This window comes from Lithobates pipiens, unplaced genomic scaffold, assembly GCF_037356315.1.
Source record: "Lithobates pipiens isolate NorthernLeopardFrog02 unplaced genomic scaffold, aLitPip1_a1.2 Scaffold_25, whole genome shotgun sequence".
Lineage (NCBI taxonomy): Eukaryota > Metazoa > Chordata > Amphibia > Anura > Ranidae > Lithobates > Lithobates pipiens.
In genome coordinates, this window is record NW_027507787.1 from 226,544,817 (window position 1) to 226,567,403 (window position 22,587).

At 45.5% G+C, this 22,587-nt stretch overlaps 1 protein-coding gene across 1 annotated transcript in view; it reads right to left on the reverse strand.

Moving 5' to 3' along the window:
* The window catches only part of LOC143929831 (ovostatin-like), an 88,125-nt gene that overhangs the window by 63,175 nt on the left and 2,363 nt on the right, over window positions 1-22,587 (reverse strand). Inside the window, exons 5-10 of the mRNA XM_077453806.1 lie at window positions 19,848-19,974; window positions 16,949-17,063; window positions 12,754-12,869; window positions 11,558-11,716; window positions 1,068-1,298; window positions 864-921 (exon numbers count right to left, since the gene is read on the reverse strand). Of these exons, the coding sequence (XP_077309932.1) occupies window positions 864-921; window positions 1,068-1,298; window positions 11,558-11,716; window positions 12,754-12,869; window positions 16,949-17,063; window positions 19,848-19,974 (806 nt within the window). The remainder of the gene's footprint in view (window positions 1-863; window positions 922-1,067; window positions 1,299-11,557; window positions 11,717-12,753; window positions 12,870-16,948; window positions 17,064-19,847; window positions 19,975-22,587) is intronic.

The window sequence follows — 22,587 nt, forward strand, 5'->3', positions numbered from 1 at the left end:
CGAGTAGAACATGAGTTCGACTCGAACTCGAAGCTCATCCCTACTCCTGAGACACGATCCTACGGCTCACATGGCTGGCCATAGAAGTGACCAGATAGTCTGATCACCTCTAGGAGGACCGCTTGTGTCTATGGACCTTGCTTTGTGCAATGATCCAAATCATCTGGTGGAGTGTGGGGGGGGGGGGACTCAGCCCCTTAGTTCCAGTGAAGGGAACTCTTAAGGCATCAGCATACCAAGACATTTTGAACAACTTCATTCTCCTAACTTTGTGGGAACAGTTTGGGGACATGAACATGACTGTGCACCAGAGCACAAAAAGGGTCCATAAAGACATGGTTGAGCGAGTTTGGGGTGGAGGAACTTGACTGGCCTGCACAGACTCCTGACCTCAACCCGATAGAACACCTTTGGGATGAATTAGAGCGGAGTCTGCGAGCCAGGCCTTCTCATCCAACATCAGTGCCTGACCTGACAAATGCGCTTCTGGAAGAGTGGTCAAACATTCCCATAGACACACTCCTAAACCTTGTGGACAGGCTTCCCAGAAGAGTTGAAGCTGTTATAGCTACAAAGGGTGGGCCAACTCAATGTTGAACCCTACGGACTAAGACTGGGATGCCATTGAAGTTCATGTGTGTAAAGGCAGGTGTCTCAATACTTTTGGTAATGGTGCATTTCTCACTTGTAGAAGGGCGACAAGGGTTTTTGCCTTATAAATGTTAGCTGCTTTTAACAGCTCTTTAGATGATTAATCACCTTCAAAATGGCCACGCCTATAGGGAATTAGACAGCATGGTAGTACACAATAAACAGCTTGGCACATTTGACAAGAGTGGAGACGCCCGGCATTCTGAACTTACATTGTGACACGTCTACAGAATGTTCACCAGATTTCATAATCTTTGCTCTTGCAATGACCTGTGACAGTAAAATGTAAGAATTAGTGGACTACAGATTATTAAAATACAAAATGTATGGCACATGGTAGATTACAATATGGGCACCAAAAACAAATTCAACCAACCAATACATCTAGAGTCATCTAGAGTCCTCCATATGCTTACCATGTAGACAAATTTGATGGTGGTTTCTCCTGCAGCCAGAGCATCTTCGCCAAATGTGTACTGAACCCGGATGTTGTATTTTTTACCACACTGCAGCTCTTCTTTGGGGCCCTGAAGCTGCACAAAGCTAGCAGTGCGAGAGAAAAATCGTCTGACAGATCGATAATCATTGGTGTAAGTGGGCACAATCCAGTTGCCATCATAGCATTGTTCTTGGTTCTTGTAAATCAGCTGTTGAGTAACAAACCCAAGAAAAAATGAATTCCAATACATCTTAGCTGACACTGAAGTATTAGGGCAACCTATTCAGCTTTGTCATTTTCAAAATTGGCAATATTTATTCAGCACCAACCTACTATTCTGGATCTTTATAGTCCAATGTTATTTAATGGTTTGTTTTTTTTATGAATAGAAAGTGCGTAGGCAGGTACCTAAAAAGGTCATTTGCATGTTGCACTTAGAAGTTATCATTCAGTGATGAGTTTGCCCATCAGGAAAACATTGCCCAAGCCTATGCACAAAGGAATGCGCATTGCATGCAAAATATTCCATAGTACCATGCACAGAGTTAGGACCCTGCACACATCTAGACGAGCACTTGCACACGCACGTGAGCATTAGCATACCGCAAGTGCTCCTGAGCGTGGTTGTTTGATGGACCTTGGCTTCCAATGACCTATTTAAAGCCCTACATGCTTCAGCACCATCAGCTCCTATGGCTTGTGACCTGATCGTGTGTACATCCATATCCCGACTTGGCTGGTTGGCCCTGCTTGTTCCTGAACCTCTGTTGCCAATTCTGGTTGTGACCCAACCTTTTTTCCTGTCTGCTGCTCTGGTACCTTCAGGGGCGGACTGACCATTGGGGCACTCGGGCACTTGGGCATTGCCCAATGCCCCATGCCCTCAATAAAACCAGGGACAGTATGTGTCTGTGTGTGTATACTGTATGTGTGTGTGGGTGTGTATACTGTGTGGCCCCATAATCTACTATTGCCCGTGGGCCTCATAATCTTCTATTGCCCGGGGGCCCCATGAGTTCTCAGTCCGCCCCTGGGTACCTCCTTTGTTCACTTGAAACCAACCCTGGCCATCTTTTGACTCTGTTCTTTACTGTTCTTCTGCTGCTGCTCTGTCCATCTGACTACACTTCTGGGATCCTGCATATGCCTGCTGTCTACTTGCTCACTTCAGCTCCGCATCAACAACCAAGATATTCCAAAATGGTGGTCCTACAGGCACCCACGCCACCTTGTGCCCTGTTATACCCTGTCATCTTCCCCAAGTGAAACAGGACAAGAGGTGTAAGGGCAGCCCTCTTGTCAACTCTGCCTCAACCAGGTATGTGACACTGCTGTTTGGACTGTGGTGCTTCCTGTAACAGGGGTATTTAAGCATGTAGGGTTGGGCCAGTAGGCGGGCATTGGTTGGTCATGGGAATGACAAGACACAAGAAGATGTAGAGTTACAGCTAGTGGGGTTACCCTTTGGCGGGACCCTGAATCAGGAAGACGGACCAAGTTACCATCACTTGGTAATCACCACAATCTAAGGCAGGGATATGCAACTAGCGGACCTCCAGCTGTTGCAGAACTACAATTCCCATGAGGCATAGCAAGACTGACAGACACAAGCATGACACCCAGAGGCAGAGGCATGATGTGACTTGTAGTTTTGCAACAGCTGGAGGTCCGCTAATTGCATATCCCTGATCTAAGGTATGAGGTGCCACTGCATAGCCCAAAGCTCAGCCAAACATTTAAAGAGGACTACCACCATGTCTGTAACTTGTTGAACTGCAGTGTGATTCATGAAGAACTGTGATATAGGGATGATCAAGAACTGAACATGGATGCCATTTTATTAAGTTGCTGGTTAAGTGAATTCTCTGGTCTGGTTTACTGTGAACAGAGAGGGAAAGCAAGATCCTACAATGAATGGGAACAAAAGTGTAAACATTCATGTTAACTTGTGTGATGGAAACGTAGGGAGGTAAAAGAAAGAAGGGCCAGCCAGTTAGGGAGTGAAGGACGGTGATGTAGGCTATTCCAGGGGGGGGTGGAGAGAGAAATTGGTGGCTGTGTGGTCTACCTTTGCAAGCAGCAGGGACCCCATGATAGGAGGGTTCTGCAAAGCATCAGGCCCTAGGGACATTGGGCTGAAGAGAGTAAAAAGTGTAAAGTTGATAGACATTGCATATTTCCTTACATAGAGTTGTCTCACCATATTTCATGCCCCCAAGCCTTGGTTAGGGTTCCAAGCAGACAAATGTGCACATGTTGCATACAACCCTAAAAATGTAAACTCATGCATCTGTGATTAAATAAATGTGTATAAGAACTAGACATGTGCAGAGTGAAATATTTTGTTTCGGAATTTCATTTTCGTCCGAAAAATTAATTAATTTAGTTACTCCAGAAATTCGTTTTTATTTATTTTGTTTTTCGTTCAAAAATTGCATTCGTCCGAAAATCCACATGAATTACAGTTGAATCTGTCTTTAAAGGTTTATGGTGTCTGTTGAATGTATAAAGAAGATTAGACAGAGCTGCTAAACTCTATATAGCCTATAGGCGGAGCATTTGACTCCGGAAATGAACAATTGCAGCATTGTACAGTTTCGATGCTCTGTCGAATATTATAATAAACGTGTGTGTTTTTTCGCTGCTTTGTGAATCTCCGTCGTTCATGTTGAATGAATGGTCTAATGCCACGTACACACGATCAAACAATCGGGTGGAAAAGTGCAGCAAACTCAAGTCCGCCGGACAATCCCCCCGTGTGCAGCCTCCAGCGTACTTTTTGACCCGAAAGTACGGCGAACTTAGAAAGTAGTTTTGCACTGCAATCTTCCCACCGGACTTGCATTTCGGCGGACAATCCAGCCGTGTGTATGCCAGTCCGCCGTACTTTTGAAATGAGCGGACTTTTCCCACCCGGAGAAAAGTCCGCTCATTTTGAGCGGGTCTCCAGGTAGGCGGGGCCTGCGAAGGAGACGTCGCTGACCCCGCCACCTGGTATGGACTTAAAGGAGAACCCCAACGCCGAAAAAAATCGGCGTGGGGGTCCCCTCAGGTCCACATCAGACCCTTGTCCGAGCACGCTACCCGGCCGGCCAGGAAAGGGGGGGGACGAGCGAGCGCCCCCCCCCCTCCTGAGCCATACCAGGCCGTGTGCCCTCAACATGAGGGGTGCCTTGGGGAAGGGGGGCCGCGCGGCCCCCTCACCCCAAAGCTCCTTGTCCCCATGTTGATGAGGACAAGCGCCTCTTCCCGACAACCCTGGCCGTTGGTTGTCGGGGTCTGCGGGGGGCGGGGGGCTTATCGGAATCCAAGAGCCCCCTTTAATAAGGGGGCCACCGGATACCGGCCCCCCACCCTATGTGAATGAGTATGTGGTACAATGTACCCCTACCCATTCACCTGCGAAAAAAGTACAAAAAAAACACAACACAGGGTAAAAATAGTTTATTGCACAGCTCCGGGGGTCTTCCGTCTTCGGGGGTCTTCTCGCCGGACTCCTCCGCTATCTTCTTCTAGCTCTTTTACTAGCGGAGGAGCCCGGCTTTCTTCCTCGCCGCCACCCTCTTCTTCCGGCTTCGGGGGTCTTGTCCCCCTCTTCGGTTCTTCTGTCGCTGCTGTCGTCGTCACCGCCTTCTGTTCTTCTGTTCTTCTCTTCAGATGTTGACTCGTTGCTCCCTCCGCTCACAATGATGGGGACCGGGCGCACAGCGACTTATATAGGACATCGCCGGATGATGTCCCCGCCTATTATGATGTCACAGTCCCAGCATCCAATCACATGGAGCAGAGATCAGAGTCACTTGTTGCTAGGCAGAATGGGGAGATGATGTTTACAATGGCATCTCCCCCTTCAGCCGCCTCGTGAGACGATCGCGGGTATCCTGACCGGCACTCGAGCGTGCCACCAGCGTCACGCATGCGATGGCAGGGCGGCATTTAAAAATGGACGTACCTGTACGCCAATATGACTGCCCGTGCCATTCTGCCGACGTACATCGGCGTGCACCAGTCGGGAACTGATTAATAATAATTTGAGTTCTCTGACAAGTGACAATTCAAATGGACCAGCTAAGATTGACTGTCTTCTGAAAGGATTCAGTGTGTGTGTCTCTCTCTGCTATCAATCGTAAGTAAAAGTTGGCTGTACGTGTGTACTTAGTTCTAGCTATTTTACTGCTCCTCCTCTTTGGTTACAATCAGCCAATAACATTCATCATCATCATTATTTTTATTTTACTTCCCCCTCCCAATTACAGAATATTTTCTCTCTGTCTAATCTTTTCTCTATATCACCTTGGACTAACCACAGGTTCTATAGACACAGATTGTTATTGTCAGAGTCACGTTGAATCTCCTATTCTATATCGAACTGTTGTAACAATGAAAATGAAAATAAAGCATTTATTTATGTTGGATGTTTCGTTTTTCGGATTCTGTACTTTCGTTATCATTTGTCAAAACGAAAATACCTGAAATTCGGACGAAAACTGACTTTTCGTGGGACTAGGTCCGACGGTCTTTCCGACAGACTTTCGGCGGATTTCCGACTGACTTCTCCAAATGAACGGACTTGGTCACACACAATCACACCAAAGTCCGATGGAAAATTCGAAGAATAAGGAAGTTCATAGCCAGTAGCCAATAGCTTCCCTAGCTTCGTTTTTTGTCCGTCAGACTAGCATACACACGAACGGACTTCTCGGTCCGGCGGAGTTCCGGTGGAAAAATTTAAAACATGTTCTATTTCTAAAGTCCGCTGGATTTTTGGCAAGCAAAGGTCCGATGGAGCCCACACACGATCGAATTGTCCGACGGACTCGTTCCGTCGGACCTTTGCTGTCAAAAAGTCCGGTCGTGTGTACACGGCATTTTAAGAACTAGTAGAGGAAAAATATTCTACACCATGTCCTTTAAAAGTGACATTGTGGGGGCGTGGCCGGAAGACGACGGACGTGTCTGGGGAGAGCTCCGCCGAGGCCTAGCTCCATCTAACCCCATCCTCGTCCACCGCAGCCTTTTTCTGCCCGCCGGCCTCTTCATCCCGCCGGTGGGCCATCAGAGCTCTGGACGGAGCTGATATTTGTGCCGGATCCGCCGCCGTTTTTACTCCGTGGCGGCGGGCGGCGAGACAGGCCGGACGCCGCCATCTTGCGGCCTACGCCGCTCCACGAAGCCTCCGGACGGCGCATCCTGGATCCAGTCCCGGCCGGGACTGCGGGAGACTCACAGCGCGGACCCCCCAGGACAGCCTCTCCTGCACCGGACCCCTGCTGGTCGCCGCTCGGATGCCTGCAGGGAAGCCCAGACTTCAGCTGGAAAGGTGAGCTCCGGCGGCCATCTTGCTCCACCCAAGGCCTCTAGCAGCATATTTGCTCTCCCTCTTCTGTGGCCGGATTGCTGCCCCATCCATCACTGGCATTAATCCCTGCCTCAACTGAGCCTACCAACCCTCCTGAGTGACTACCTGCATACACCAGTCACACCCTCCTACCCTGCATCTACCCTTGGCCTGCTCAGCGGCCATCTTGGTTCACCCATCTCCTTCTCCTGCTCCCTGTGGCCTGCACCTGCTTGCTATTTTCCCTGATTTCTGTCCGAGCCGATGCCCTCTCCCCTTATACAACCCACTGGGGCAGTGGTATCTGGATCTCCCCCCCCTGACTGTTTGGGACTGCTGCGGCCTGCTCTCCTGCTCCACCTCCCCTCCCCTCACAGTTGGCTTGTGTTCTCTAACCGACAGTGTACTTTCTTGGGGTCTCATCTTGGGTCCCTCCCTGTTTGACAGCCATGTGATCATCCTACATAGGCCTTAGCCGCCTTCCAATGCTCCCGTGCTGCTCACAGTCGCTACACCTCTATGGGAAATACCACATGTAACTGAATATACGCCTAGTCCCAACGCCTCATGGTGAAATACGGGCCGAAACACCTTCCTCAGTCTTTGTCCCCAGATTTGCGGCCCTCACAGACTCTGGATCGATTTTTAAGCAGACCGGCCTCCCCAGCTCCTTCTCCAGGTTCTTTCACGTACGCACAAGTAGCCTCCCAAGTACCGGCTCAAGACAGTCCACATTCCTTGTCACATAGCCTCTCAGACGCGATGTCCGCCCCGGTCACAGTCGATGTACTTGATGATAAACTACGAGCTCTCCTGCAAGACTTGACAAGTAATGTTTCTAAGGAAATGGGTAAACTGTCCCATGAATTACGGGGGGAGCTCGCCCAGATTGGAGAACGGACTGATGTCCTGGAAACCAAATTTGATGACCTGATACAGTATGTCCACGTTTTGGAAGAAGACAACGCTGGTCTGAAACAATCTGTCTCTCAGCTCCAATCCCAACAGGAAGACCTGGAGAATAGGGAACGCCGCCAAAACCTTCGGATTAGAGGCGTCCCTGAGGCCGTTAGTGAGGGGGAGATCAAACCATACCTACTTAGTCTCTTTAATGTTGTTGCCCCTAAAATCCCGGACATGGACTGGAGAATCCCTGGCCCCAAAGCCTCCTGCCGGAGCCAACCCTAGAGACATTATCGTACGTTTTCACTACTACGATAGCAAGGAAGCTTTGACCATGGCCACCCAGAACAAATCCCGTTTGGAATTTAAAGGGGCCAAGATACAAATTTTTAGTGACTTATCCCCTATCACTCTTGCCAAGCGTCGTAGCTTCCGCCCTGTGACTGCCCATCTGCAAAGCCATCAGTTCCCGTATCATTGGGGGTTCCCCTTCCGCCTCTCTGCTACTAAAGATGGGATTCAATACTCTATGAGAGATCTTCAGGAGAGTGAAGCTTTCATACATAACCTGGGCCTACCACCGCTTCCAGATGATGATCCCATGCCGCTTCCGACGACGCCCAGACCCTCCTCCATTCCTGGCTCGGATCTGGACCCTTGCTCGCCAGAAGTCGCAGAAACCCTTTTCTACCCCTCAGCGTAACTTGCATCCTAGACTCCCTCCCTGATGGAAGCTTCCTTGTGTAGTGTTTGGCTGGCCTCGGCCTCGGCCCCTATCTCACCATGTTTCCTCTTTAACAAGGGGTGTTTGCAACTTTAGTTACAGGTTATATTTCTTACTGCCCCTGTTTTTTTTCTGGTTGTTGGGACTACAGTGTTCTGCTCTTATTCCCTGTAACTATTGCTGGAAGGTGGCGGGGTCTCTCCAGATGAGCTGGAACCCCTGATGTGCCTCCTTTTGTTCCACGGCTACGGCTGTGGACTCCTGGGTGGTTTTCACCCCCCAGGCCTTTTTTCTAATAGTAATGTTTTTTTTTTTTTAGGCCTTTTTTTCTGCCTTTTTTTCATTTTTTGTTCAATTTGGATGCACTTTTCTACGCTTTATAATCACAATGTTGTTATTATATGCCTTCATCTGCCTTTCACTTCTAGGACACACCACGGGTCCCAGTATCTTCCTGGTTGGTATGGTTATATCCGTTTTTTGTATGTATACTATGGGTATCTTAAGCTTTCACTGTTTTCTACACGATGGCTTTGAGGGTACTTACTTACAATGTTAAGGGCCTGAACTCAATCCATAAGCGCTGGTTAGCTTTGAAGGAGTTCAAGTCCTCAAACGCAGATGTGGTCCTAGTCTAGGAGACCCACTTTCGCCCATGGGGATCTCTTAAATTTGCAGCCAAACATTTTCCGGTCTCTTTTATGGCCTCTGACCCCTCTGGTAAAGCAGGGGTGGCAATACTGATTAAAAAGACCTGCCCGCTACGGGTTAAGTCCTCATTTATTGATCCACAGGGTAGATACATCCTCCTGGACTGTGATTACTTATCTTGTTCTCTTACTGTTATTAATGTCTATGCCCCCAACTCGGGCCAGATTCACTTCCTTACTGAGGTCTTGGATAACCTGGGCATCTATGCTCAGCCATTCATGATCCTTGGCGGGGACTTCAATATGGCCATGTCTGCTAGGAAAGATAGGCAGACCCTGTTTTCAGACAATCCCTCCTTAAAAACGGAATGTCAATCTACTGCGTTTCGCAAGCTCATTAGATCCCATAACTTCTTAGACATCTGGAGGATTAAACACCCTACGCATCGGCAATTCTCCTTCTACTCTCCCCCACACAAGATGCATTCCAGATTGGACTACATCTTTGTTACGGCGCCTCTTCTAACGTCGGCAGTGGCCTCGGAGTTAAATCCCATAACGTGGTCTGATCATGCATCGGTCCAGCTTGACCTCGCCCTCACCCTCTCTACACCTAAGACCTGCCACTGGAGATTCAACGAGTTTCTCCTCCGTGATCCAGTTACCGAAACACATTTATCCCCCGGTTTAGCCGAATTTTTTCAACTTAACGAAGGGTCGGTGCGGGACGTGTCCACTCTTTGGGAGGCCCACAAGGCCGTTTTTAGAGGATTGTGTATTTCGGCTGGCTCCCGCCTTAAACGAGACTCGGCTGCGCAGAGACTGGACCTCCTTTCGCAACTGCAAAAAGCTGAAGCTCTGCTTTTGTCCTCCCCATCGGTGCCACGTCTTCGCACAGTGACCTCTCTCCGTGAACGGTTAAAATCTTTAGATATGCATAAGTGCTCTAAAGCTCTGCTTTGGGCTAAACAGAGGTTCTATGAATTTGCCAACAAGCCTCATAGGATGTTGGTGAACAAGCTAAAGCCCCGATCATTTCACTCCTATCCTGACCTCCTGCTGCAGTCAGACGGCACTCCGACTTACTGCCCCTTGACGATGTCTAAAGTATTTGGTGCTTTCTACAAAAAATTATATAACTGCCTAGCTTCAGACCCTAACCATGTGTTCTCCCAAGATAGCTTTGATGATTTCACATCATGAGCTCACTTTTTGCATTCAAAGTGTTTTTTTTTTTGTTTTGGAGGGGGAGAGAAATCAAAAACACTAGTGTCACTCTGCAAGCAAGTCTTAGCCCTTGTACACACGGTCAGAGATTCCGACAACCAAATCCATCGGAGTAATTCTAACGGATTAATTACGGAAGAGGTCTGGAAGTGATGTTGCATACACACGGTCGGACTAAGTTGTCGGAAAATCCGATTGTACATAACGTGATGACGTTATTTCGTTAAACGGGACTACGTTCAGGCTAGTAGCCAATAGCTTTGGTCTAGGAATTTGATCTGAGCATGCGTGGCACTTTGTCCATCGGAGTAGGCTACACATGATCGGAGTATGTCCGATAGGAGCATTTTGTCGGAAAATTTTACCGGCAAGTTGGACAAGTTGGTTCGTCGGATATTCCGACGGAAACAGTCCGATGCAGACCACACACAGTCGGAATATCCGACAAAATGGTCCGATAGGACACATTCCGTCGGAATCTCCGACCGTGTGTACAAGGGCTTACTGCATACTAGTGTCACTATGGTCTTACAGTTGTGGAAAATGTTATCATGTTATGTATGTTGTCAGATGCTCCCCCAAAGTTTTTCTGCAATATGCTCAAGTGTGAGTATTTGCCCATACAGACATTGGTGGAAGAACATTGGATGCGGAAAACTTCCCTTGGACACAGCGGATCTGTTTGCTCTTTTAAGGTTGTTTATGCATACCACCGTCTGCACACGTCACTACTGTATTTCTATTTGAATATATGCATTTGTGTCATTGGTTCTTTTGAATGAATACAAGTGTCTGATTGGCTGATTCTGAAGTCAACAGCCTCTTTTGTCATTGATGTGTTTAGTATAAATAAAAGCCACTTGGCTACCTGGTTCAGGATTGTTACTGAGCTCCAGGTGATACCAACAACTGTTTGTGTTACTTGGAGAGAAAGAAGAGCGCTCTTTTCCGGCATTATACAAGAGCTTTTTGTGCTTTTAAGTGCAAAGAAATTATATGCTTATAGGGAGAGGCTTAGATTTTCCCTCACATTGCTGGGGTTATTGAGTTCCTATTAGGGACCCTAAGGGCCGGTTCACACAGCGAGGCGCGGCGAGGCGTCTCCGACTTACCTTGCCGCGACCTGCGGGGAGCTCAGCGGCGACTTGCAGAGGACTTCTGTATAGAAGTCAATGCAAGTCGCCCCCGAAGTCGCCCCGAAGTAGTACAGGAACCTTTTTTCTGAGTCGGAGCGACTCGAGTCGCTCCTCTCAGAACGGTTCCATAGTACTGAATGGGGGCGACTTGCGGGAGCGAGGCGAGGCGAGCCGTGTCGCCTCGCCTCGCCTCGCTGTGTGAACCGGCCCTAACTGAATGGAGCTTGTATGTGCTGTCTGCATTAATGTAGGGTCCTTTAGATGCCAAGGTTTCCTATAGAGCTGAAGACACGCTGGGTGGTTAATTGGCTTCTGACCAACTAGGTGCAATGCTCGTCTGTATACTTACAATAGAATGTTAGAACTGAACAGAGTTACATAGAATAACCCTGAACTGCTGCAGAAATATGTGGCTATAAATACATGAACTAAGCAACTTAGAGAAAGATATCCATCCTAAAGTGGCTGTACAGTGCAATATCCACTCACCTGAAAGTTGACATATGAAGTGGTAAGTGTTGAGGTATCAACTTCATATTGTGCTTTGCCATGCTCATCAGATGTCAGGTTCTGAAGAACCCTTCCGTCCATTTGGAGTTCCACCACCTGGCCACCCTCAGGCTGCTCCTGTGCATTCTCAACAACAATCTGTTGCATGTAGAGGAAAATTTTCAGCATATGTTTCAGTTTCACATGCATTTATCACAATACCTGCGATACCTATTTAATGCTTCCTCTACATGTTCCAGCAAACAATGAGATTAAAAAATGGTCTAGCATCTTTTTTTCAAGCTTCTCTGCTTTGCCGTGCGTTCTCACATCATGTATAACCTAGAAACCCAATCTCCTATATTCATCCCTCCTTTCAAGAGGAGCAGCTAGGACTGATGGGTAGACTGTGGGTCAGACTGTCTGAGGGTCATGTCAGAGTATGCAGATCTGAGTCATGGTCAGGGCCGTCTTTAAGGCAGGGCAAAAGGGGCAGCTGCCCTGGACCCTGTCATTGTTGGGGGGGCCCCAAAACAGCTGCCTCATACTTGCCAACTATCCAGGTTTAAATTCCCTTGTCCCTTGAAGTTTTATTCCTGTGCTGTGTCCCAATATCTCAGTGTGAAGTACTGATACTAATGCTGCCCAGCTCTGCCTTATTGTTGTGTGCAGATGACTCACCTGCAGACCCTGTGTTTACAAGTAAATAACTGGAATTCGTATGTAAATAGCAGCGACAATACTAAGTAAATAGCTGCGGCCGGCGGCATTGATATGTAAATAAAGGTGGCATTCCTATGTATATCATGCTCCCCTGCTGTGAGGAGGGGATGTACTGTAACCTGTAGCAACTAATCAGTGAGCCGTAATGTGTGCTGTAACTTCTAGCAATTAGTCAGTAAGCAGTAATGATATGCTGTAACTGCTGCTGGCAGTGGAGAGGGAAATTGCATGGGGGGGCCCAAGAAAAATTTTGCCCAGGGTCCAATCTATATTAAAGACGGCCCTGGTCATGGTGATGAGCAGAACGTTTCGGCTAGAGTTTTACAGTCATACAATTGAGACGTTCTAGGAGTTTAATAAAAAACAAAAAAAAAAAAACACACAAACAGACCATTGGCCACTAGTAGCCCAAATCAGCCATGACAATGCACAATAAAATGTAAAATTTTTAAAAAGGTTCCAAGTCAACTCACCCCCACAGTATAAGGAATTCCTTTTTTGAAATATGGAAGCATAACTTCATAGTCAAAACGGGCGCGGCCTAGCTGGCTGGTGATCCAGATGTATTTGGTTTCAGTTGCTTGGATATCTGTCACAGAACACAATACAAATACTCATGTTCATGTATATACACACCAGGAAGGATTAGGAGTACAGTCATACATCTGATGCAGCCCAATTAAGTTATAGTGAAATTGACTGGTTTTCCCTACTGACCAGCCACAAAGGGCAGAAGCCCCTAGAAGATAAGAGTGGGGAGTGCCACTTACTGCACTGTTTAATCGACAGGGTTGTGGATGAGATGTTTATTTCCTTAATTCCTCCCCTGACATCAGTACTTGCGTTCATAAGGATTGGAAGCAACCCTTCCTGAACAGAAATTGAAGCCATAAAAGTAAATCTACACATGGATGGCATCTTCAGCACCAACCCCCTGAAATATCAATTCTAAACAAACTAAATGAAACTATTTTTGGGTGATTTTGCACCAATTTTTCCCTTGCTTGCCCTATGTCGTCAGGACCTGGATCACCTGCCTGCTGGTGGCACTGTGCTTCCCGGTTCAGAAGGTTGTCGTTCCAGTGTCCATCGGCAGGTGTCTCCCAGCAGCCAGCAGATTCCAGTAATCAGTCTCCACCTAATGCTGGATGCTGGGAGGGTATTTAGTCCCTCTTCCGCTGACACAGCTTGCTCCAGTGTTTTGCTTTGCTTGCTGTCAGATACTGCTAGCCGTTATCTTGTTCCTGCTCTTTAACCACTTACAGACCGGACCATTTTGCTGGTCAAAGACCAGACCCCTTTTAGCGATTCGGCACTGCGTCGCTTTAACTGACAATTGCACGGTCGTGCGACGTGGCTCCCAAACAAAATTGACGTCCTTTTTTTCCCACAAATAGAGATTTCTTTTGGTGGTATTTGATCACCTCTGCGGTTTTTATTTTTTGCGCTATAAACAAAAATAGAGCGACAATTTTGAAAAAAACGCATTATTTTATACTTTTTGTTATAATAAATATCCCCCAAAAATATATAAAAAAACATTTTTTTTCCCTCAGTTTAGGCCGATACGTATTCTTCTACATATTTTTGGTAAAAAAAATTGCAATAAGCGATTATTGATTGCTTTGCGCAAAAGTTATAGCGTTTACAAAATAGGGATAGTTTTATGGCATTTTTATTAATATTTTTTTATTATTTATTTATTTACTAGTAATGGCGGTGATTATTGTGACTGTGACATTATGGCGGACACATCGGACATTTTTGACACATTTTTGGGACCATTGTCATTTCTACAGTAATCACTGCTATATAAATACAGTGATTCCTGTGTAAATGACACTGGCAGTGAAGGGGTTAACCAGTGGGTGGCAGTGTAGGGTTTAAGTGTTCCTAGGGGTGTGTTGCTAACTGTGGGGGGGTTGGGCTTTCATTTAGTGAACACTGATCTCTGCTCCAATCACATGGAGCAGAGATCAGCGTCACTAGTTGCTAGGCAGAATGGAGAAATGCTGTTTACACGGCATTTCCTCCATTCAGCCGTCCCGTGAGATGATCGTGGGTATGCCCGCGGCGTTCGAGTCTGCCGGACTCACGGGGGTCCCGACTGGCACGAGAGCGCACCGCCGGCGGCACGAGAGCGCACTGCCGGCGGCACGCTCGCGATGGCAGGGCGGCATTGAAGATTGGACATACCTGTACGCTAATATGCCTGCCCGTGCCATTCTGTCGACGTACATCGGCGTGCGCTGGTCGGGAACCGGTTAATCATGCTCTCTGTTTTGTACCTTTACCCTGAACCCTGCTGCCTTGTTCCTTCTCCCCCTTGTTCCTGATCCCGGTTTTGGTTTCTCCTTTCAACATGTTCCCTGTGTTCCCTGTGTTCTCCATTTGCATACACGCAAAAAACTATCTATCTCGTTTTTCAATATTTAGGATTTTGGTTATTTAGTTAAGTATCTGGTCACTGGGTATTTGGTTCACTTATACACCAGCCTTTCTCAACCTTTTCAACACAGAGGAACCCTGGAAATAATTCTTCGGTCTTGGGGAGCTCCCTGCTAAAAATGAAAAATCTACAACTCATCATACATTAGTGTGATGGTCAATGAGAAGAATGCTTCTTACACTTGTGGTTATTGGGAAGAATTACCACCTTACATATAAAAAAAAAAAAAACCCAATGGTGTCCTTGAGAACTTACCTGAGAGGCAGAAATTGACCATTGCTCAGGGAACCCCTAGCAACTTCTAGAGGAACCCAAGGGTTCCACGGAACCTTGGTTGAGAAACCCTGATTAATATATTCATTTATGTTTGCTGGTGTTTGGATGTCTTATTTTATGATTAAGAAGTTCTTTATTATAATATGGTCTGGTCTCAGTTTCCTGTAGCCACACATCTGGCCCCAATTCCAGACACCCTTGTAATTGTGAAAAAGTCCAAGTTTAAAATGATAAACTATGAGTGAATAATTGCACAATTTTCAATGTCCCCCATAAACTTTTAACGTATTCGTTTACATCGTTTGATAGATCGAAGATTCTTTTTTTTTACTTTTGAGTTGGAAAAGGAAGACGATATAAAATATACATGAAATTACCAAAAGTATTGGGACACCTGCCTTTACACGCACATGAACTTTAGTGGCATCCCAGCCTTAGTGCGTAGGGTTCAATATTGAGATGGCCCACCCTTTGTAGCTATAACAGCTTAAACTTTTCTGGGAAGGCTGTCCACAAGGTTTAGGAGTGTGTCTATAGGAATGGTTGACCATTTTTCTAGAAGCACTATTGTGAGGTCAGGCACCGATTTGGACGAGAAGACCTGGCTTACAGTCTCCGCTCATGGGGGGGGGGATGTGGGGTGATTATGGTGGGGTTATTTTCAGGGGTTGGGCTTGGGCCCTTAGTTCCAGTGAAGGGAACTCTTAAGGCGTTTTGACATTTTGGCCAATTTCCTGTCCCAACATGATTTCTCACCAGTGCACAAAGCAAGGTCCATAAAGATATGGATGAGCGGATTTGAGGTGATGGAACTTGACTGGCCTGCAATCCTGATCGCAACCCAATAAAACATCTTTGGGATGAATTAATGCGGCGGCTGCAAACCAGACTCTTGTCCAACAGCAGTGCCTGACCTCACAAATGTGCTTCTGGAAGAATGATCAAACATTCCCATAGACACACTCCTAAACCTTGTGGACGGCCTTCCCAGAAGAGTTGAAGCTCTTATAGCTGCAAAGGGTGGGCCAACTCAATTAACCCTATGAACTAAGGCTGGGATGTCATTAAAGTTCATTTGTGTGTAAAGGCAGGCATCCCAATAATTTTTGCAATATATTGTAGGTTGGTATGTTGGTCACCTTACGAAGAAGAAAAGAAAAAAAGAAGAAATAAAAGAAAAATGAAGAAAGAAAAGGAAAAAAAAAAAAAGAGAAGAAAGAAAAATAAAAAGAAGGAAGAAAGTTGCATGTGATGCCAATAAATTCACTATATGCCTAGGCATTTAGAGAACGGATTTTGGCTAAGTGAAAAATCAGTGTCAAAGTATTCGCTGGCTCCACTTGAAGTTCTGTCCCAAAGCAAAGGTCATATGGCCAGTTACAATGGAAATTAATAAGTGTGCTTACCATTATGAGCTTTTTATTTTTAGGGCTCATTCACATGGGCACGCCGCTCTGTACGATGTGAAGAGCCATTTGTTTATCTTTCTGTAACAACTTCGAGTTGCAGGCAGCCAGCCCATAGAAGTGAATGAATATGCATTGGCTGTAAAGCAGGGGTCTCAAAATGGTGGCCCTCCAGCTGTTGCAAAACTACAAGTCCCATGAGGCATTGCAAGGCTGATAGTTACAACCATGACTCCTGCAGGCAGGCACGATGGGACTTGTAGTTTTGCAACAGCTGGAGGGCCACCAGTTTGAGACCCCTGCTGTAAAGGCTTACCCATGTTGAGCTACACGCCAATACCATATACATATCTTTAATGCAAGGTTTTATCAGAACAGTACCCAAGTACGTCCTTTGTAGCAAAGGTTGTCTGTGCCATTTGCAGAGTGACCACCACTGCTTGTGTATTCTGCCATGAGACTTTTTTAATTTGTAAAAAGGCTTTAACCCAATTATGCAGCTAAAACATTAACACTTCTGGCAAACCATTCACTTACTTGTCCCCTGTTCTGTAAGAGTGGCCTGAATATTAAATGACATCTGGTATCCTGTGCGGTCAAGCTGGAATATGGAGAGATCAATGCTTCTATTAAATGTACCTTCAGAATCAGTCTATTGGGAAGAGAAGAAAAAAAGAAGTAAAAAAAAGTCAGCACCAAAGTTGTGCCATAAATAAAATGGAAACTAGGATCAGAGGGACACCTAGCAGAGGCAATGAATGGGCATTGAATGAAAAGAAAAAACGGTAGGCACATTGTCTGATAAGCATTAAAAAAAAAAAAAGGGGAGAAGGTCAGACTAGCTGAACCACCACCTGAAGTCTGACATCACCTTACATGGCCAGGACCAATGTCCATGTCCAAGAATGGTTGCAAAAGAACTGGCTGATCTGCGGATGCAACGGAAGCGCTGATTGGCATATAGGCATTCACCAACGCAAATATGAATGCGTACGGTTGCAAGGGCTAATGTGCAATTGCGCAAAGCATGAGCAACTGATTCTGATGCCCAGTGGCCTATTTAAAGCCAGCAGCATGATCCCCTAGTTGCTGGATGATCTTTAGTGCCCCCTGTGTGTTCCTGTTTCTGCCATTATTGGATTCCCCATTATCGACTTGGCTTTCCTTTGACCTGTCTTTTCTCCATTCCTGGCTTTGACCCTCAACTTGCTACATTGACTTTGCTTCTGCCTGCTGATCCGTGTTTGACCTCTTGCTTGCTCTTCTTACTCCGCTGTTGCCAGATTCCAGGTGCATGACCCTTGCTGACTCCTGACTCTGCTTGCTGCTTTACTCCTAGCTGATATTCCATGCATGACTACTGGCCCGGCTCTCCCTTCTGCCAATTCTCGCATCGTGCCAGTCAGCCATCATCCAGCGGACATCTCATCACTCCAGCCTGTCGCAGTTGGCAACCCCTGCTTCTTTGAGCATAGCACTCCCCGTTGTCACCTTCAGGGCGATCTGCACTCTTCCGCAAGAGAAGCCCTCTCAGCACTTTGGCCTCCGACCAGTTACGCGACAGTCCCAAACTGAGGGTTCTTTAAAAAGTAGGCATGCTCCACCCATAGCCCATCTGATTTGGCCCCAAAACCTGAAACCCATTACAAGCCACAAAGCCTCCTACGTGTGCACACCGGTCTACTCCATAATCCCAGTGGCTGTTGCGGCCGGATCCCTGCTTTCTTTGCACAGACATGGGGAGAGGATCCTTTAGCAGAGTGGATTACATCTAGTGCCATCCATACAAGGGTTCCGAAGGTCGATTCTGATTAGCTTGGTGTAATTCCAGAAGCATGTGCGGGTGTTATGTGTAATTTTATCTTTGCTTAATAAAAATGTTTATTGCACTACTAGTCGCTTCCATGGTAGGTTCGTTTAGAATTTTCCACAGTTCTTGTTTCACAATTCTAGAGATGGCTCCAAAGACCTCGATACTGTATAGTAAAGGCTGCAACATTGGTTCAGAGCTTTTTTGGCTGGTCACAGCTGAGCAAGAGTGGGACTAACGGTGATCTGGTTAATAAAATGTGATCAAATTATCATAATAAACCGTGACAATTCAAAAAAAAACTGCAAAATAAAGGCATAATGTGCTAGTATACATCACATACTAGGACATTATGAAACACTTTCCTTAGAATAAAACCCTTGCACTGCGAGCTCCGACAGACGCCTTTACCCGGTCTTCCTTCCAGGTTTGTGTCCTCCGGTCGTCTGATTGGCCACGACACAGTGACATCACTTCTGTGCATGCGCATGGGAGTCACGGACCACCGCACGGAGCTCTGAAGGGATGGCATGGGTATACTACTGTCCCTTCAGAGAGCATGTGTGAATGTTTAGGAGATATTCATAGTACCTAGAGGTAAGCCTTATTCTAGGCTTACAGTACCTGTAGGTACAAGCCTACAGAATGGGTTTACAGCCACTTTAAAACAAGTAAACATCCAACAGAGATTGGTCCCATGGAAACCGATCCTGATTGTTTAAAATGTTAAATATGATATTCAAAATAAAATGTAAAAAAAAAAAAAAAAAATGTAATACATTTTTTTTTATTTTTCTAAATAAAAATAACAATCAAACCTTTACGAACAGGTTATACTTAGGGCTTTGCACAGAGCAGCCCCGATCCGCCTCTTCTGGTGTGCCGCTTTCCATGGGGGCACCTGTGCAGACTCATTCCTGCGTTCATTGACACAGACAGCAGGAGTCGGCTCCTGCTGTTATCAATCTGTCCAATGAGGAGAGAGACAGCGGCTGGCGCTGCTGGGCTCATGCATATCGCTGGATTGAATCATGCTCAAAAAAAAAAAAAGGGGGGGGGAGGGGGAAGCTGCAGCACAGAAGTTTTTTTTTCTTTTTAACTTAATGCATTGAAGCAGATGGGAGGTTTTACAACAGCTTGCTGTACATCACTGCTTATATAAAAACACACAGTCGCAAGAATCACAGTTTACCATTCAGACCATAATGCAGCACACATGTTCTGCATAAAGAAGTTGTGTTAGGCAGCCATTCATTTTTAATGCGTTTTCTTACACAAACAGTTGTTGCATGATTTCCCCCCCCCCCCCCCCCCACACACACACACACACACATTGCACATGTATTCTCTGTGGTGGGCTACAACACAGGACCATTGCAGCATACTGAAGATGTGCAACTTTGAATGACGTTGTACATCTACCCCAATTTGTGTCATTACAAGGTACAGTGTGAACAATTGTTAAATGTTGATGTGGCACATGATCCTAATGGATCAGAACCATAAAAAAGTGTAACTATTTTGGAAAGTAAAGGAGAGAAATGTAGGCGAATGGAAAAAGGTTTAACATTTGCGAGTATGATGATGATGATGATGATGATGATGGTGATTGCAGTCGGGTCTCACCGTTCCAGTGAATGGCACACAGATACCATCAGGACTCCTATTGCAGGTGTTTCCCAGGTAATAATTAGATGGCGGTCTGCACAGTCTGCCCGATATTTTCCCTGGGACCCCCTGATCATATGTGTACCTAGGGGAAAAAAAAAACACACACACATATTAGACTTAGTTCTGCACACCGATTTTGAAAGGTTGTCTGTTGACAGTTTAAAACCAACCTGTGTTCAAATATTTCTAAACACAAACTTAGGGGGAACTAATAAGCTTCCCATCCCACTCTCTAGGTCCGTCTGGTGCAGATGGTCTGGAGATTGGCAATGTGGAGTTCAGCCACAGATCTTTGCAATTTCAGTGAAAAGGGCGATGGCTGGGGAGAGAATGGTGATCGGGGGGCTGAGGCTGCAGAGAAAGGCATGCGTGTTTGGGGTGCGCACACCTTATGGCAGCCACACATCTAAGAATTGCTGGGCTGCAATTTTAAACGTTTGTTTTTAGATTTACTATGGTTTTAACATCTACTGCACCCAAGATAAATAAAGTTGGGAAAAGAAGAAATTAAAGCGGAGGTCCACCCTAAAGTGGACCTTCCACTCATCGGAACCCTTTCAGGGGGGAGGGGGGTGCAGGTACGTGTACAGTACAGGTATCTGCACCCACTTCCGGGATAGCTCTCTGCGGAAAGGGGCGTAGATTACACCCCTTTCCGAAAGTCCCCCGCTGCCTGCTAGGAAACACACAGATCCCAGAGGCAGCGGGTCCAACCTCATTGCGCAGCGTGACTCGCGCATGCGCAGTAGGGAACCGGGAAATGAAACCGAAAGGCTCCACTTAATGATTCCCATACCCAAGATGGTGGCGGCAGCACCCGAGAGACGATCGAGAGATCGGCTTCGGGTGCCGACATCGCGGGCGCGCTTATCAGGTAAGTGTCACTATTTTAAAAGTCAGCAGCTGCAGTATTTGTTGTTAGAATAACGCAGTTGGAGCGCACGCTGCGGATCCACCGAACGGTACCCGTGGTTAACTTGGAACTCGCGCTATAAGGGCTCTATCCCTGGGGGACTTACAAATATTCGTTTTTTACTAAACAGGATCAATCCCGGGACATCTCCCTGGAGTGAGTGTGATATTTGAGACTGTTTTTTTGGTTTTACCTGGGACAGAGAGTCACTAACGTGTTTTCTAGTGTCTGATTTTATTTCAATCATTTTTTATCTTATTTTTTATCTTGTTTTTTCTGGACTGCGACTGGAGAATTGGATTAACAATCTATGTAGTAGATCTTGTGGTGGACTGTGTTTCCACACTTTTTATTATTTATATTTTTTTATTATTTGTTTTTTATTATTTGTTTTTTGTTTTTGTAATTTTGTGGAAATAAATGGTTTTGATACGGATTACACTATGGAGACTATAATTTCTTTCCTATGAGGATATAAGTGGAATTTCCTTCTGGATACAGATGATCACAACATACACGGTCTAAGGAGCTGGATACCGTCAGATTTGTTTCAAAGGCGAATTACCCCTGCAGGGGTGTATTCTTCTGGTGAGTGGGGTACCTTGTGGGGGAGCACAGAAGTCACCTTGGAGATTGCACAAGAAGCACTAAAGTCACTTTATGAACATTTTATATTGGATGTGCACCACTGAAGATTTTTTTGGATAATTGGACACTATACTTTCACTTTTATTATTATTTTTATTTTTGTATTTTTTATTAATTCCTTTTTCTAGGGTCAATATTATATATTATATATTTTTATTTATATATACATGTATATGTGTTTTTTTTCACAGGTGATTTTTTAGTATATATACAGTGTTTAGGCCTTGTGATTTTTTGTTTTCTCACTTGCACTTTTTTGATGCACTTTTATATATATAGATTCCTTTAATAGAATTTGTATTTTTAGATTCATTTTCACATATATTAATTGAGCTGTATTTTCACAAATATTATCCTATAGCATGTTGGTATTAGTACACGGTCAGCACCGATGCGACTTTAAGGTATAGTCGCACTAAGCAATACTAAAAAAATTTTTGTTATTTAATTTTTATTCTACAGGATATATGTAAAGTTTTTTTTGGGATTATATTGAGTTTTTAAATTAAGGTCATTAATAATTACACTTACCATGGCTATGTCTGAGTCGCATTAGGTAATCTGTGCGACTGCATATGATTTTGGCAGAAGCTGTTTCTGTGTTTTTTCTCTTTTTTTAGTTTGGACTGAAATGAGTGGGTTCTAAAGGATTTATTGTCTTCCGAAAGGAGTAATTATCTCTATTTTTTTGATTGTAATTGAAGACTATTAGGTGTGAAATAGGCCAGTCTTACTGGATCTGCTGGCATCTTTCTGATTGTTTCTTTTAAACATACATCTTTCCCAGTATTGAGTACTTACTTCTGTTCGTGCCAAAGAGGTAGCGCCAATTACCCCGGTTGTTAAATTGTTCTAGCTGCAGTATTTGTAGCTGCTGGCTTTTAAAAAAAAAAAAAACGCGGAGTCCCGGCGGACTCCCGGCGGACTCCCGCTTTAAGACAATGGGGACCTCAAAAGGAACATCTATCCAAGTGTCTAATATGAGATAAACTGAAAATGAACAGAATTCATGCAATTTGATCCTCAACAGTTTACTGCTGCCCTCTGATTGCCTCTTTTATCCATGATGACATTGATAGGCAATTAAGCATGGATTAGGATGCAATGGCCAGTGTAGCACCCTCATCCTTAGGT